Below are 17,728 nucleotides of genomic sequence, written 5' to 3' on the forward strand. Positions count from 1 at the left end.
CCGGATGGGGCCACTTTAGGACAGCAGAGAGTTTCTCGGGACCCATTCGTAAGCCTGTCTGGGAGATAATTTAGCCCAGGAATGGAAGAGAGGTCTGCTCGAAGAGGCACTTCTCGTATTTTGCATAGAGGTGGTTCTGCCTGAGCCTAAGCAGGACCTGACGAACATCCCTCCGGTGTGTGGGAAGATCCGGAGAGAAGACCAAGATAACGTCCAGGTATACCACCACGCAGGAGTAAAGAAGATCACGGAAGATGTCATTGACCAATTCTTGGAAGACAGCGGGAGCATTGCAGAGACCAAAGGGCATCACACGGTATTCATAGTGACCGTCCCGGGTATTGAATGCCGTCTTCCACTCATCTCCTTGACGGATTTGGACCAGGTTATACGCTCCACGTAGATCCAGCTTGGAGAAGATCCTGGCGCACTTAAGGTGATCAAACAACTTGGAGATGAGCGGCAGGGGGTATTTGTTCTTTACCGTGATCTGATTGAGTCCTCTATAATCAATACAGGGGCGTAGCGAACCATCCTTCTTCTTGACAAAGAAGAATCCGGCTCCAGCCGGTGAGGTAGATTTCCGGATGAATCCCCTAGCCAGATTCTCCTCAATGTACTCAGACATGGCCCGGGTTTCGGCCGCCGACAACGGGTAAATACGCCCATGGGGTGGAGTGGCGCCAGGTACCAGGTCGATCGGGCAATCATATGGCCTATGAGGTGGCAGTGTCTCTGTTTCCTTTTTACCGAAGACATCCGCGTAGGACCAGTAAGGAGCCGGTAGACCGGGTAAATAGGCTGGAGTAGGTGGAGGATGAGTCGGGCGAACCGGAATCAGGCAGGCCCTATGGCAGTCCTGCCCCCACCGGAGCACTTCACCGGATTGCCAGTTCAGCACGGGTTCATGTGTCTGGAGCCAGGGTAGACCTAGCAATAGGGAGTGAGAGAGTCCGGACAGCACATGGAAGGAGATTTTCTCCGAGTGCAGCATTCCCACCTGCTGGGTTAAGGGCTCAGTGACAAGCAGGATGGTCACCGGAAGGAGTCTTCCATCCACGGAGGCGACGGATAATGGTTCAGCCAGAGGTTTGGTGGGAATTCGGTATCTCTCTACCAGGGACTGGGAGATGAGGTTTCCAGCAGCTCCAGAGTCTAGATGAGCAATTACAAAGAGACGGTTCTCTCCCCAGGAGATAGAGACAGACAAAGTCAGGGATGGAGAGGGCTTACTTTTGCCTATGACGACCTCTCCGAGCGGTCCTAGACACTGAAGTTTCCCGGCCTCTCCGGGCAGGAACGGTGCTCTTTACTGCCACAATAGAAACAGCTCCCCTCGGCTCGATGTGACTCTTGGCGAGATTTGACCATCTTGGTCTGGTCGATATGCATGGGTTCGGGCGAGTGTGCTCGGGGAGTGACTGGTTGAGAGGCAGGTCTCTGGAAAGTAGAAGCAAGGCGGGGGAACTTTCTCTCCCGAGTGGTCTCCTTGGTGCGTTCTTGGAACCGGATGTCAATCCGGGTAACGAGTGACACCAGGTCATCCAGGGTGGTAGGAATGTCCTGACCGGCTAGCTCATCCTTAATCTGACCGGAAACACCCTCCCAGAAGAAGGACACCAGAGCCTCATTGTCCCAGGCAAGCTCAGAAGCGAGGGTACGGAATCATATGGCATATTGGCCCACGGTGAGACTCTCTTGGACGTAGCAGAGAGGAGGCTGAAGAGGATTTTCGTCCTTGTTCATCGAAGACTTTCCGGAAAGCAGCGAGAAAAGATGATAGGTCGGACACCAGGGGATCCCCTCTCTCCCACAGGGGATTTAGCCATGCCAGTGCTTCCCCAGTGAGATGGGACATGATGAATGCCACCTTGGCCCGGTCGGAAATGAACTGATGTGCCAAGAGTTCAAAGTGCAGGGTGCACTGGTTTTTAAGACCCCGAGCTAAGGCGGGGTTGCCAGCAAAACGTGGAGGTGCCGAGAGCCGGGGTCCATAGCCAGACGCCATCATAGGACTAGATTGTGTTGTCGCGGAAGCAGGCGCTGCCTGACCAGAGATGGACACAGACGGATCGGACAATGCACCTAGGTGAGAGTTAACAGACCGCAGGAAGGACAGGACCGACTCCTGTTGAGCCCTCTGACGTAAGACCTCCTGGTGAAGGTCAGAGATTGCGGGGTTCTGGGGGCCACCGGGTTCCATGGCCCGAGCAAACTGTTACGGATCCGGGTGGTGGAACCTCTGTGCCGCGGTGCAAGGAGGGACCCAGAGGGGCGTAACTAGGTATCAACTCAGACTGATCCTGGTCGTAAGGCGGCTAACGACTCCGTGACCAGGGAGGGACCGAGCAGAGGGACCAGGTGCTACTCTGGGGACGACCTTGTAAGAGAGCAGGTGGCTCCCACGGGTCAGCGGACTGGGACTGACCGGTATAGTGGATGGACACAACAAGCAGGCAGAAGTCTCTGGATAGTTGACAGGTGGTCACGGTACGTGACGGCAGAGCAGGTTGAAGTCTCTAGTTTAAAAGACAGGTAGTCACGGCGAGTGATAGCAGGTAGGCTACGGCAAGTGACGGCCAAGCAGGCTGAAGTCTCTAGGTTAGCAGGCGGGAGGTCACGGCAAGTGACAGCAGAGCCTCCAGGTAGGCTAGCAGGTAACAGGCAGGAAACAGTCGAGTGCTCCCAGGTGAGCGGGCTAGCAGGCACGGCAGGTAGCAGGCAGGTAACTGGCAGGTGCTTCCTGGTAAGCAGGCGGACTTGCCCATAGACAGACTGGCGGGTTGAATGGAAGGCAGACTGTCGGGCTGGAGAGTAGTTAGACTGGCGGACTGGAACAGTAGTCAGGCTGGCAACTGGACCTGAGGGCTGAAGCAGAGGTAAGCATGCTGTGCATCAACTTTTGCTCGGGCACCTCCATTTTGGAGGAGGTGCCATATATATGGGAGGACCCTCGGCTATTGGCCGGGGACTCCCTAGAACGGCGCGCGTGGCCCCTTTAAGAGAAAGGGAACGCGCGCGCCCTAAGCACAGTGCCCGGAAAGCTGCACGCGCCGGCAGCAGCAGGAAGAGGAGTGCAGGAGGAATCCGCGCTGGGAGCGGGGAGGTGAGAGGGATGGCATCTCTGCCTAGCAGGGGGCAGAGACGCCGATGCTACACAGGGTAATCGTTTTAGGGTTGATGTCAGCTTAGTAATGTCAGCTGACATCAAGCCCAGGGGTTAGTAATGGAGCGGTCACATTACTGATGTCACCACTCAACACACAATCCGGACGTAGCACAGTTGGAGATTGTCGTGAGATGTGGGATAGATTTACAGTGGACCCCTTTGGAATATTTCAGTTTTTAATGGTAATAAATGGGTAAAAGAGGATCGGGCAGTGTTTTTTACAATTGAAGGACTTTTCTCTGTGTTTATTTCTTTTGACTACGGGGTAATAATGGGGCTATCTTATAGACGTCTCTCCATTACTAACCCCTAGGCTTGATGTCAGCCAACATTACAAGGCTGAGAACATCCTGACAACATCCTCAAAACCATTACTCCACTTGCCAACACACCAGGGCAATCAGCAAAGGCCTAGGCTAAACACCAGAATTAGCGCATCTAATGCATGCACTATTTCTAGGGTGTCTGAGGGCTGGTGTTATTAGGTTGGGAGGGGGCTAATATCCATGGCCTCTTATTAACCTATTAATATTATCCCACAGCTATCTGTTTAGCCTTTGCTGGTTATTAAAAATAGGGGGTACCCAACATCATGTTGTTTGGAGGGGTTCCCCTTTTTTAATAATCAGTAAAGGCTATGAAGACAGCAATTAGCTGATATTAATAGGTTGGGAACCTTTATGGATATTGGTTCAATCCCAGACTAACAATATCAGCCCCCAGCTGTCTGCTTTCCCTCAACTGGATAACAAAAGTAAGTGAGACCTCACGTCATTTTTTTCATTTAATTCTTTATGAGCTAAATACATGTACAGTAAATTACACGTGATTTGCACTAATTATACTGTATATCTCACTGACATATTTCTATCTATCTATTCAAAAAAGATAGAGGCAGAATATCAAACAGGTCAAATATGAAATGTTTCTATTGACCCATGTCAAAAAGTGGCAAGATTTCTTCCCTAGTGAGAGACTTTCTCAAGCCCGGCTTTAGAAAGTCCCTCACTAGGGACGAAACATTGCCACTTTTTGACATGGGTCAATAAATACATTTCATAGTTTACCTTTTTGGTGTGCTGCCTCAATCTTTTTTGAATAGATAGAATAGGTAGATAGAAATATGTCAGTGAGATATACGTTATGTATGGCACCCTTCATCCCTATATGTATGCCCCCCTCATCCTTGAATGCATGGCCCCCCTCATCCCGATATATATGGTCCCTCTCATCCCTCTTCCTGGTATGTATGGCACCCTTCATCCCTGTATATATGGCCCACCTCATCCTGGTATGCTTGGCACCCCCTTTTCCCAGTCAGGCTGCACAGAAAAAAATAAACAAATATACTCACCTCCTCTCTCCTCCATCACTGTGTCCCGCTCTGCCTCCTCAGGGTTCTCACTATGTGACCCGCACATGGCGTAACTGCCATGTGCTCTCACACAGCGAGATGCTGTGCTGGAATAGTCACTGCTCCCCACGCCGATACTGCATGCGTGGGGAGCAGTGACCATTCATTCTACCTAATAGTATGCACACTGTAGCCGCTGCTCGGCTGTCAGTATGCCCGCTATTAAAGTCCATGAATATTCACCACTCCCATGGGTGGTAACTATTCCGGCACAGAGCTGGACACAGCGCTGGAGGAGAGAGGGGGTGAGTATAATTGTTTTTTTTTTTTATGTGCAGCGCGACGGGGATCAGGGAGTGCCAAGCATACCAGGATGAGGGGGGCCATACATACAGGGATGAAGGGTGTCATACGTACCAGGAAGAGGGATGAGGGGGGCCATATATAACGGGATGAAGGATAAGGGGGGCCACACATACAGGGATGAAGGGTGCCATACTTACCTGGAGACACACTGCAGGCACAGTGTGCCGGCTATTAAGGAAAATGAATATTCACTGCTCCCCACGCCCATGGGCTTAGGGAGCAGTGGATATTCATTTTCTTCAGTAGCGGGCACAGTGTAGGCTGCAGCAGGCAGCTGATGCCTCCTGTGTCCCACTCATCCCACTCATCCCCCGGTGCCTCTTCCCCCAGCCCTCCCACCACCAACCACAGCCACAACCGAACATATGTTCCGACTATAAGATGCACCCCTCACTTTCCTCCAAATTTTTGGAGGAAAAAAGTGCGTCTTATAATCCGAAAAATGCGGTATATATGTATTCTATTTATTCTATTCTGATGGTTCATGCTGTGAATTTATTGTGCTTGGCTGATGAAATGTCGAGTTTCCTATGAGATGGGTGCACAAAAATTGGATGGCACACACATGGTCCGTGTTCCGTGCAATTTTTTTCTTGTACCCATTGACTTGCATTGGTGAGTCTCGGACTTTTACTCAGCCATGCGCAACATGCTGCAATTTTTTCCTCACCCTAATTCCAGGTGAGGAAAAACTCACAGATTAGCACTGCCTAATTGAATAACATTTTTGAGAGTGCAATGCGATTTGTTTCTCACATTGCACTCGCAGATTTTAGACCCAGATGTGAACGAACCCTAAAAGTGATCCTATTTTAAAAAGAGCACCCCTTACCATATTGAAAACTGCTGTCATGTAGCTTGTTATAACTTTAGATGCCTTTCAATTTCAATTAATGCAAAGTGGCATGACAGGAATAAAAATAATATTTTTATCACTAAAATATTGCAAACAGGCCACTAGAACTGGCATATGCTAAGTTCATTACTTGTCCATGGATTACCATGGTAACTATTAGGACAAAACTAGCTATTTCACGGTGCCGATAGGGTTAAAGAGGCACTCCTCACACTATTAATCATCTAGATGCTGCTGTCACTATTGACAGCAAATTCTAGGGGTTAAATGGCCGTGGTCGGTGGCAACACCAATTGTCACTGATGTAGCAGGGTGTCGGCTATAGTGTACAGCTGGCAGCTGATGCTTTTTGACCCATTGGGGGATGACATTCACTTATATCTCAGGTCACCAAAAAAGGTGTCTTGATGGTCTTTAAGGAGGTAAGTTAGTGTAAAGGGTGATCCAATAGAAGATGGTGCAAAATTATACCCTCTGTGTTCTTAACCGAGAGAACATAACACAAATGTATTAACATGAATAGACATATTATCTATCTAAGTTTTATGTGTACACTACAAATGTTCAGAGTGATTTCCATTGGGGACATGACATATCTAAGTGGTAGTCCAGTTCTATCCAGACGTGTGTCAGCATATCTTTGCATATGGACTCCATTGTTTTACTGATGCGCTGTTTCTGGTCATTCAGAACCTGTGGCTAGGGGAGCAGATACCCTGAAACCTTGATATAGCCCAACAGAAAGAATTCACAGGGGGTTAGATCAAGCAATTGTGGAGGCCAAAGCAACATTGGTAAATCAACCTGAGAGAACACATCCCTGAAAAAGTGAAGTCCTTATCTGAGGAAATGCTGGCATACATCTCGACAGAAATGGACTACAGCCTAGACATCGGCTGTGTCACATTTGATAATTCTTGTATAGATAATGTGTCTTTTCATGTGATTAAATTTGTGTTATGTTCTTTCTGGGGCTATAATTTTACACCATCCTTTTTTAATCACCCTGTATATTATATTACAGTGGTTTTACTTCAAAAGAGCTGTCCAGCCATATAAGAAAATAAGAGTTGATCTGCATCCTTAGTTGGGGTTGCTAAACGTTGAAGGTAGCTGTGTTGTTCATCTCTGTCAAATGTTTACATCAGGCAGCATTTAGACTTAACACTGTCTATTGGTGGGGATTTCAGGTGTTAGACCTCCAGCAATCTGATAGTCAAGGCAATGACAGGGTTAAAATACATTTACTAGTGTTAATGTTTTTCTCTACTAAACCAAGTGTATGAGAGCCCAATATTTTATAATTCAAAGTGATATAACTTTTGTTTTGCTTTTTTGTTCCAATTCCATAATATTTTCAAGATAATTGCTGACAGTGATTCGAAATTCTTTTGTTTTAACTCAGAGACTGATATCTATATAAACCAAATCTAGCCAATCATATGTGAGGTGAACAGTAGAGCTTCTAGACTGTTACATTTCAAATACTTAACAGACAGACTTTTGCTGCCTCTAATCCACTTCTCACTGGATAGCTGTATGATATGTACAGGGTGGGCCATTTAAATGGATACACCTAAATTAAATGGGAATGGTTGGTGATATCAACTTCCTGTTTGTGGCACATTAGTATATGGGAGGGGGAAAACTTTTCTAGATGGGTGGTGACCATGGTGGCCATTTTGAAGTTGGCCATTTTGGATCCAACTTTATTTTTTTCAGTGGGAAGAGGGTCATGTGACGCATCAAACTTATTGAGAATTGCATAAGAAAAACAATGGTGTGCTTGGTTTTAACGTAACTTTATTCTTTCTTGAGTTTTTTACAAGTTTATGACCACTTATAAAATGTGTTCAAAGTGCTGCCCATTGTGTTGGATTGTCAATGCAACCCTCTTCTCCCACTCTTGACACACTGATAGCAACACATCAGAAGAAATGCTTGCACAGGCTTCCAGTATCCATTGTTTCAGATGATGCACATCTCGTATCTTCACAGCATAGACAATTGCCTTCAGATGACCCCAAAGATAAAAGTCTAAGTGGGTCAGATCGGGAGACTTTGGTGGCCATTCAACTGGCCCACGATGACCAATCCACTTTCCAGGAAAATGTTCATGTAGGAATGCTCGGACCTTACACCCATAATGTGGTGTTGCACCATCTTGTTGGAAAAACTCAGGGAACGTGCCATCTTCAGTGCATAAAGAGGACAACACATCATCATGTAGCAGTTTCAGATATCCAGTGGCATTGAGATTTCCATTGATGAAGAATGCTCTCACTATCTTTGTAGCCCATATACCACACCATACCATCAAGGAAGCCAATTGCTCCATAGATAGTGCTGTTCTACTCAGACATAAAGAGGAGGTTCCTAGGAGGGGCACTCACTTCTGTTGTGTTCATATGCCTAAGTACAAAAGCAAAGGGGTTGTTAAAATGTGACAGCCCATTTAAGCAAAAGATTATTTTGGATGAAAAAGGCTAATTTGCTGTTAGACATTTTTTTTAAAGAGGAACCTGCTGTCTGACTCACAAGCTAAGTATAGCAAGGACAGGCTCTCTCAATAAAAAACACTAGTGCCTGAAAGATGAGAGGCTCGATACTAATATTTCCCCATCCAGATTGAAGTGATTGCAGGTCTCTCCCTGTACTCAAATAGGAAGGGACCTGTCAATCAACCAAAATCAGGTTAGGAGAAGTTGGATGGGAGCTGTCCCATGTGCTGTATATAATGTCGGAGCCTGTCCTTTATTTCACCCTGTTAGTTCTGGCAGTATGAATTTACAGGTCCCCTAAAGGAAATCTGTCACCAGGTTTCTGCCACCCCATCTGAAAGCAGCATGCTGGAGGAGCAGAGATGCTGATTTCAGCAATGTGTCACTTACTGGGCTGCTTTCTATACTTTTGATAAAATCAATGGTTTATCTGCTGCAGATCTACCAGTTCTCTGATTGAGCTCTGTATAACCCCGCCCACACCACTGATTGGCAGCTTTCTGTGAGCATTGTGCATAGGCTAGAAGCAGCCAATCAGTGGTGGAGCGTGATTATACAAAGCTTATGAATATGGAGGACTACATGGCAGCAGACTTACTAGTTCATTAGTTAGAATATCCTCCTGATAAAACAGTGAAATAGTGATTTTTTTTCTACACAGCTAGACTCTGAGTCTCTGTCTCTACATTATGCCGCCCTCAGATTAGACGGCAAAATCTGGTGACAGATTCCCTTTAAGTGTATAACATATGGGCAATATACAATAAATAAAGAGATATTCAATATAATGAAATAAACAAGACTAATTTTAAAACAAAGTAAAATGTGGTATTGTTACACAGGCAGATTATAATTATTAATATTATGGATTGTTCCTTCCTCTATTAAACTGTTCTGTTCTTTATATGTGTAATTATCTGAATAACACATTTCCTTTTATTTCTTTTTGTGAAGGTGGATCAGCGAAATACCCACTGAACTCCCTAAGGTGATCATCAATGAAGAATAATTGGTAGGAAAAAGATTAGTATATAAAGGACCACAAAAAATATTGTTTCATTAAAAATCATTACATTTTGTTTCTCTACTTGAATCATTTTAACATATTATTAATATTCTGCTGGGCACAGCGGCATGTGAGCATATGGAATGATTGCAATGAAACAAAACCAAAGGGTTTAAAAATATAAAAATAATACTAGGTACATTTAAATGTGTTAACCATGTAACTAATATAATGACTTGGTGCCTTTTGATGCATAAAATTTTGAAAGTACTGTAAAATAATATTTAAATAAAAACTGTTTGGATTATTTAAAATTGGATTTCATTTGTAGTTTTGATTCTACCTGTGCACACACCATAGAAAAATCCCGTGTACTCGAAATTTTCTGAGAATTATTTTATGCTAGAATTATGTGTACCACTATGACCAGTAAGTGACATTGCTAATGGGCACAACAATTGCTGTTATTCACTTAAATGTAATCTGTCAGCAGGTTTTTCCTACCTCATCTGAGAGCAGCATAATGTAGGAAAAGAGACCCTGATTCCAGTGATGTATCACTTAGTTTACTTGGCACACAGATTGTGGCACAATTGGAGTTATTAGATATTGCATGTAGCAGAGCTCCAAAAACGAACCCCGCTCACACCACAACTTTCTGTGTACTATTGTCTATTGGCAGCGAGCTGAATATCCGAGGCGGGGGCAGTGGTTGGACCAGGGCTCACTTGAGCTGTAGTCCAGGCAGTGATAATCTTCTGGTGATAAAAAATTAATTCATTATTTGTTATTATTCATTTTTGTTCACACTTTTGTCTAGTCACTGTCTTACTAGTACATACTATATGGGCACTACTAAGGGCAACTATTAAAGGATTGATTATATGTGGTTCACACTATTTGCTTGCAAAATTTGAAGATAAAAATAGTAAAGACATTTTTGTTTAATTATTGTAGTACTGGCACTACATTTTGGGCTGAGATAAGATATGGGATCGTGTATATTTCTACCATTATCTTATGGGTAAACAATTGTATTTTTTCATACAGTATGTGTTTTTTAGCATTTTTTTTAGGCATTTGAAAGTTAAAATGTAAATTTCAACAGGCACAACAATAAAATTAGTTCAGATTTATGTTATGTACAAAGCATGCCACCTACCTACAGCCCTGAAACCTGAAAGATCTGGAGAAGATCTGTATGGAGGAATTGGCCAAAATCCCTGCTGCAGTGTGTGCAAACTTGGTCAAGAACTACAGGAAATGTCTGACATCTGTAATTACAAACAAAGGTTTCTGTACCAAATACTAAGTTCTGTTTTTCTATAGCATCAAATACTTATTTCATGCAGCAAAATGCAATTTAATTATTTAAAAATCATACAATGTGATTTTCTGGTTTTTATTTTTTATTTTTAGATTCTATCTCTCACAGGTGAAGTGTACCTACAATAAAAATTACAGACCTCTCATTCTTTGTAGGTGGGAAAACTTGCAAAATTGGCAGTGTATCAAATACTTATTTTCCCCACTGAATATAGTGCCAAAATCTTGTCATGAGTATAATGTCAACCTCATAGTGCAAAGATTCTTAGAGATACAGGTGCATCTCCCTAAATTAGAATATCATCAAAAGGTTAATTTATTCCAGTTCTTCAATACGAAAAGTGAAACTCATATTATATAGAGTCATTACACAGTGATCTATTTCAAGTATTTATTTCTGTTAATGTTGATGATTATGGCTTACAGCCAATGAAAACACAAAAATGATTATCTCAGTAAATTAGAATAATTAACAAAAAACACGTGCAAAGGCTTCATAAGCATTTAATAAGGTCCCTTAGTCTGTTTCAGTAGGCTCCACAATCATGGGGAAGACTGCTGTCTTGATAGATGTCCACAAGGCAGTTATTGACCCACTAAGTAAATGCAAAGTAAATTTTGCATTTCATTTTTAATTCAAGGTCCCAGAGTCTGGAGGAAGAGTGGAGAGGCACACAATCCAAGCTGCTTGATGTCTAGTGTGAAGTTTCCACAATCAGTAATGGTTTGGGGTGCCATGGTATTTGCTGGTGAAGGTCCACTGTGTTTTATCAAGACTAGTGATGAACGAGCACTAAAATGCTCGGGTGCTCGATGCTCGGGTCAAGCACATTGGAATACTCGAGTGCTTGACCCAAGCAACGTAAGTCTATGGGAAACTTGAGCATTTTTCAGGCAGATTCCCCACGGCGGTCTGCAGGGGGCCTAAGATTTGCCCAAATCGATGGGAACAGTGCTAAAATGACATGGGGACAGCATGGGGAAGACCCCTGGAAGCATTTCTGACAGCCAGGTCACTTCTGTCAACAACGTTGTCAGAGGTATTACGCCACTTTTAAGGACTCACAATAAAACATACAAAAACAAAACCAAAATGGATTTTCCTTGGAAATATGTTAAGGAACATCCATTACAGGGTAATGACTTGTATATAAAGCAAAATAAATAACCAAAAACAAAAATGCTCCCCCACACCTTGGGCTATGTCCACACGTAGCGTTTTTGATGTGTTTTTTCACTTTTGCATTGCTTTAAACCGTCACAAATGCATTCACCAGGAAATGTAATTTTAACATTTTACAACCTTATCTGGCCATGTGGTGTGTGAGATATCATCAGACGCATCATTTTTTCATTTATGAATGAGGGACTCTGAAAGTCACAAAGCCTATATTTTATAGGGCCATCAGGCGGCCTTTACTATTCTTTAAGGGCTAGAAGTCGGCCCTCACTATTCTTAGAGAGCCATCAGCCAGCTATGTTTTATTGTTCCCATTACTAAAGAGTGGGTCTCCTATACTGTTATTGCGTATGCAGTGAGTGGTAGGGCTGCCCAAAATTTGGATGCACCCCAATACCACTTTGAAAATTTGGATGCACCCCAATACCCCTTTGAAGAGACTTAGAGGAGGGCCTCCTGAAAACAATGTTCCCATTATTAGGAAGTAGGTCTCCCATTCTGTTTGCCTATGCAGTGAATGCAAGGGATGCCAAAAATTTGGAGGCACTCCAATGCCCCTTGGAAGAGACGTGGAGGTCAGAGGGCCTCCTGAAAACCATGTTTCCATTAATAGGAAGTGGGTCACCCACTATGCTTGCCTACGCAGTGAATGCAAGGGTTGCCAAAAATTTGGAGGCACTCCAATGCCTCTTCAAAAAGACATGGAGGTCAGAGGGCCTCCTGAAAACAATGTTCCTATTATTAGGGAGTGGGTCTCCCATTGTGTTTGCCTATGCAGTGAATGCAAGGGCTGCCAAAAATTGGGAGACTCTCCAATGCCCCTTGGAAGAGACGTGGAGGAGGGCCTCATAAAAAAAAGTTCCCATTAGAAAGGAGTGGGTTACCTATACTTGTAATGCCCATGCCTAAGTGTATGGGCTGACAAACATTTACCCCTAGGGGTATACATGAACATATTGAATAAAAAAACATTTTTTACAGGCATCATGAACACCCTTTAAAAAAATTAAGTGGTTGTTGCATCACGGACCACGTTCACCCTGGTGATATGGTGGTGGAGGATGAGGATAAGGAGGAGGACAAGAGCAAATAGCCAAAATCAAGAAGCGTATACCCATGTGTGAGGGTGAGGAGTTGCATGGGAATACACCTCCCAAAAAAAGACACTGGATTTGAGTTTATGTTACGCAGCTATCATTCGGTGGTATTGAGAAGTCTTGCCCAATCCAGCCCTTGTCTTTTTATAAGAGTCAGCCTGTCAGCATTTTCAGTTGACAGGCGGATGCGCTTATCAGTTATAATTCCACCAGCGGCACTAAAAACCCGCTATGATAAAACGCTGGCGGCAGGACAGGCCAGGAACTCCAAGGCATAGAGAGCCAGTTCATTCCACATATCCAGCTTGGATACCCAATAATTATAAGGCACAGAGGAATCACGGAGGACGCTGATACGGTCGGCAAGGTACTCCCTCAGCATGTTCCCAAACTTTGTACTCCTTGTGAGAGTACCCCGTGCCTCAGGGCCTGTACGATGGAAGGGGCTGAGAAAATTCACCCAGTACTTTGACAGAGTTCCCCTGCCTCTGCTGGATTCAAGTTGTGTCTCTCTCGCCAGTACTCCTTGGTTGTCCAACGAACTGTGACCTCTGCCGCCAGCATTTTCAGATGGGAATATTTTTAAATTTTTCCTCAACAAGAGCCATTTGGTACAGCCCATTTTTGTAGACATGTCCGCCTCAGGAATAAGAGATAGAAAGTTCTCCTTGTAGCGTGGGTCTAGATGTGTCACCAACCAGTAATGACTGTCACCCAAAATTATGAGAACGCGAGGGTCCTTGGAAATGCAGCGTAACATAAACTCAGCCATGCGTGCAAGACTGTTAAAAGGCAAGACTTCCGTGTCCTCACCAAGAGGTTGACTGACCATGCTCTCCTTATCTTCCTCTTCCTTCTCTTTGTCCTCTAGCTATCCACGCTGATCAGATGGTATGAGAGCTGTGCAGGGAGTACCGTCCATAGCGCATGAAACTAGCTCCTGTTCTTCCTCCTCCTCCTCCTCTTCCTTATTGTCACCCAATCCACGTTGGGATGAGATGAGGCTTGGCTGTGTGTAATCACCCTGTATGGTTCCTTTCTCCTTCGTGCTCCGCCTGCAATGCATCCTCTTTGATTGTGAGCAGAGAGCATTTCAGAAGACAGAGAAGAGGAATGGTGACGCTAATTATGGTGTCATCGCCGCTCACCATCTTGGTGGAGTCCTCAAAGTTATGGAGGATGGTACATATGTCTGACATCCATGTCCACTACTGAGGTCTTGTGTGTGGAGTCTGAACTGAATACCGATGGCCTTGTTGATGCTGGTACTCAACAACTGCCCTCTTCTGCTCACAAATTCATACCAACATCTGCAGTGTAGAGTTCCAACACGTGGGGACATCACACTCCAGTCTGTGAGCCGGAAGCTGCAAATGCTGCTGAAACATGGCAAGGGCAGCGGAAGCTGTAGGTGATTTTCTAAAATGGGCACACAGACGGAGTACTTTAGCAAGCAGATTTGGTGGCTCCGGGTAGGATTTGAGAAACCCCTGAACCACTAGATTACCTGCCACCAGGTTCTGGCCATTGTCACACACGACCATGCCTGGCTGTAGGTTCAGCGGTGTGAGCCACAAATCTGCTTGATCTTTCAGAGCTGTCCACAACTCTTCAGCATTGTGTGGTTTGTCACCTAAGCATGTTAGCTTCAGCACAGCCTGTTGCCGCTTGGCCGAGGCAGTGCTGCAGTGCTTGTGATTAATGTGGTCATTTCAGAGATGGAGGCTGAAGGAAGAGGCTGAGGAAGATGAGGTTCAGGAGCTGTAGACCGTGGGGGCAGCCCTGATTGATCTAGGGCCCGCAATCCTTGGCGTCGGGAGGACGTGTTCCGTCCCAAGGTCAGACTGTGTCCTGGCTTCCACTATTTTAACCCAGTGTGCCGTCAGCGAGATGTACCCTCCCTACCCACAAGCACTTGTCCACGTGTCTGTGGCTAGGTGGACTTTCCCGGTAACTGCGTTGTTGAGGGCACGGCTAATGTTTTGGGACATGTGCTTGTGTAATGCGGGGATGGCACAACAGGAGAAGTAGTGGCGGCTGGGGACTGATTACTGAGGGACGGCCGCCGCCATCAGGTTGTAGAATGCTTCTTTCTCCACGAGTCTAAAAGGCAACATTTAGAGCGCAAGCAGTCGTGAAATGTGAGAATTTAGTAGTGTGGCCTGTGGGGCGTTGATTGCGTATTTGCGCTTGCGTTCCAAGGACTTGGGTAAGGACAACTGAATGATGCTCTGGGACAAGGATGTGGACGTGCTTCCTGATGCCACTACTTGAGAGTGTGCAATGACAGGTGCAGGACAGGAGGCATCTTCTTATGCATCATGGACAGGGGATTGGCTTGCATGCACAACAGCGGAAGAAGCAATGGTGCCACCCGCAGACACTGTTCCTGGACCCTGGTGTTCGGCCCACAAAGTTGGGTGCTTTGCTGCCATGTGCTTGATCTTGCTGGTGGTGATCAGACTGGTCGTTTTGCCACCCCTGCTGATGCTGGCCTGGCAGGTGGTGCGAAAGGCCATTCTAGGGTTATCGGCAGAGTCTTTAAAAAACAACCAGACTCAGGAAGACCTAATAGTTTTACTGGCAACTTACTTCATGTTGGTGTTAAGGGAAACGGTTGCCTGCCTTCTGTCTGCGGCCACCACACTGCTTCTTCCTGCCTATTGGGGTGCTCTGCCTCCCTCCCCCTGTGTGCTGCTGTCCTCGCTCTGCATGTCCTCCTGCCAGGTTGGGTCAGTTACTATATCATCCACCACCTCGTCTTCTACTTCCGCACCCTGTTCCAATTTCTGACTTTCTGGCAATTGTGTCTCATCATCGTCCACCTCTTGTGACACTTTCCCACTGTCACTTTCGTGTGACCTTGGCTGCTCAAATATTTGGGCATCACTACATGCGATCTCCTCTTGCCCCGCTTCAAGTGGACCTGGCGGGAGGCCAGAATCTATAAATGGAAAAGTGAACAGCTCTTCAGAGTGTCCAAGTATGGGATAATTTGTCTCCGGACACTCGGCATGGTGGGAGGAAGGAGGATCAGGGTGAGGAATATGCGGTCCAGACTCACGGCTACTGAGACATGACCGTGTGGTAGTCAGGGTGGTGGTGGTAGTGGGTAAGTGACTGGAAGCATTATCCACTATCCAACCAACAACCTTTTGACACTGCTCTGGGTTCATTAGTGGTGTGCTGCGGTCCCCTAGGAATTGGGACAGGAAGGTCAGGCGAGAAGATGTGGGTGTTTGTTGTGGCACAATTTCAGCTTGCCAACGGCCTTGACCTCGGCCTCTGCATGCACCATCACGTCCAGTTCCCTGTCCCTTGCCACGCGCCTTGCCCATTTTAAATGGAGGACAATATTTTCCACGCTCACTACAAATGGCTGAATTTGGAGCGAATTTATATATAATCCGTGTGATGGAGAAACCACAGTTTTAAATACCTGGCCTGTAGGTAACTATTTTGAACAGCAAACCAATGCCAAAAACTTTGCTGACACACTGAAAAAAAATTTGAATGAAGGCCAAAAATGGCAGTATTTTCAATGCAATCTTTTGTGAATGTGATCCGTGTGATGGAGAAACCACAGTTTTAAATACCTGGCCTGTAGGTAACTATTTTGAACTGCACACCGGTGTCAAAAATTTCGCTGACACAGTGAAAAAAAATTTGAATGGAGGCCAAAAATGGCAGTGTTTTCAGCGCAATTGTATGGGATCCGTGTGACAGACAAACCACAGTTTTAATAGCAGGATTTTTAGCGCTGTAATATGGAAAGGACCTGGCTGTAGTCAAGCAAATGGCACAGAAAAACTGTGTTCTCTGGATTGCTTCTTAAGCAAATAATGAGGATTTAGATCCAAAAAAAATTATTCCTGGCCCTGAGACCTGGACCTATGTCTAGAAATATCTAACAACAGCAGAATTTAGAACTAGAATGGAGCCTCTTGTGCTATATGCACTGCAGTCTGCTATATACACTGCCTGCCTGCCTATATACACTGCCTGCCTGATATCTCTGCTGATGGATTAGTCCTCAGAAGGACTGTTTGTTGAGATGGATATGTGTAATGTACTTGTCTTCTCCCTACACTACCTAATACACAACTAAATCTCTCCCTAGCTTAGCAGCACGTCTCCCTACACTAGCTGATTGCAGAGTAGACTGACGAGCACAGCGGCTCCAGGACTGATATAGACCTGAAGACGCTGTGCGGCCAGCCAATCACTGTAATGCCACAACAACCATGGCTGCAACAGTACAATGAGTGGCAGGCAATCCCTGCATGTTGATTGGCGCTCTAAAGAGCGCCAAACATGCAGGGAGGGGACCCAAGCATCCACCCGAGCATCTCACATGTACTCGGCGAGCTCCGAGCATCTCAAGTACAGCGTACTTGCGAGTATGCTCGCTCATCACTAATCAAGACCAAAGTTAGCGTAACCGTCTACCAGGAAATTTTAGATCACTTCATGCTTCCCTCTGCCGACAAGCTTTTTGGAGATGGAAATTTCATGCTCCAGCAGGACTGGGCACCTGTCCACACTGCCAAAAGTACCAATACTTGGTTTAAAAACAACAGTATCACTGAGCTTGACTGGCCAGCAAACTCGCCTGACCTTATACCCATAGAGAATCTATGGGGTATTGTCAAGAGGAAGATGAGAGACACCAGACCCAACAATGCAGATGAGCTGAAGGCCCCTATCAAAGCAACCTGGGCTTCCATAACACCTCAGCAATGCCACACGCTGATCGCCTCCATGCCACACCGCATTGATGCAGTAATTGATGCAAAAGGAGCCCTGACCAAGTATCGAGTGCATTTACTGAACATACATTTCAGTAGGCCAACATTCCGGATTTTAAAAGCAT

The 17,728-nt window shown here is 45.4% G+C and overlaps 1 protein-coding gene across 1 annotated transcript in view; it reads left to right on the top strand.

The window, feature by feature from the left end:
- LOC141257730 (proton-coupled folate transporter-like) overlaps positions 1–9,532 on the top strand; it is a 1,024,054-nt gene extending 1,014,522 nt beyond the window's left edge. Inside the window, exon 7 of the mRNA XM_073672629.1 lies at positions 9,201–9,532. Within this exon, the coding sequence (XP_073528730.1) occupies positions 9,201–9,255 (55 nt within the window). The 3' untranslated portion in view covers positions 9,256–9,532. The remainder of the gene's footprint in view (positions 1–9,200) is intronic.
- The last annotated feature ends 8,196 nt before the right edge of the window (positions 9,533–17,728 follow it).

Source organism: Phyllobates terribilis, unplaced genomic scaffold, assembly GCF_046119375.1.
Source record: "Phyllobates terribilis strain yellow unplaced genomic scaffold, ASM4611937v1 Scaffold_3__8_contigs__length_932513732, whole genome shotgun sequence".
NCBI classification, from domain to species: domain Eukaryota; kingdom Metazoa; phylum Chordata; class Amphibia; order Anura; family Dendrobatidae; genus Phyllobates; species Phyllobates terribilis.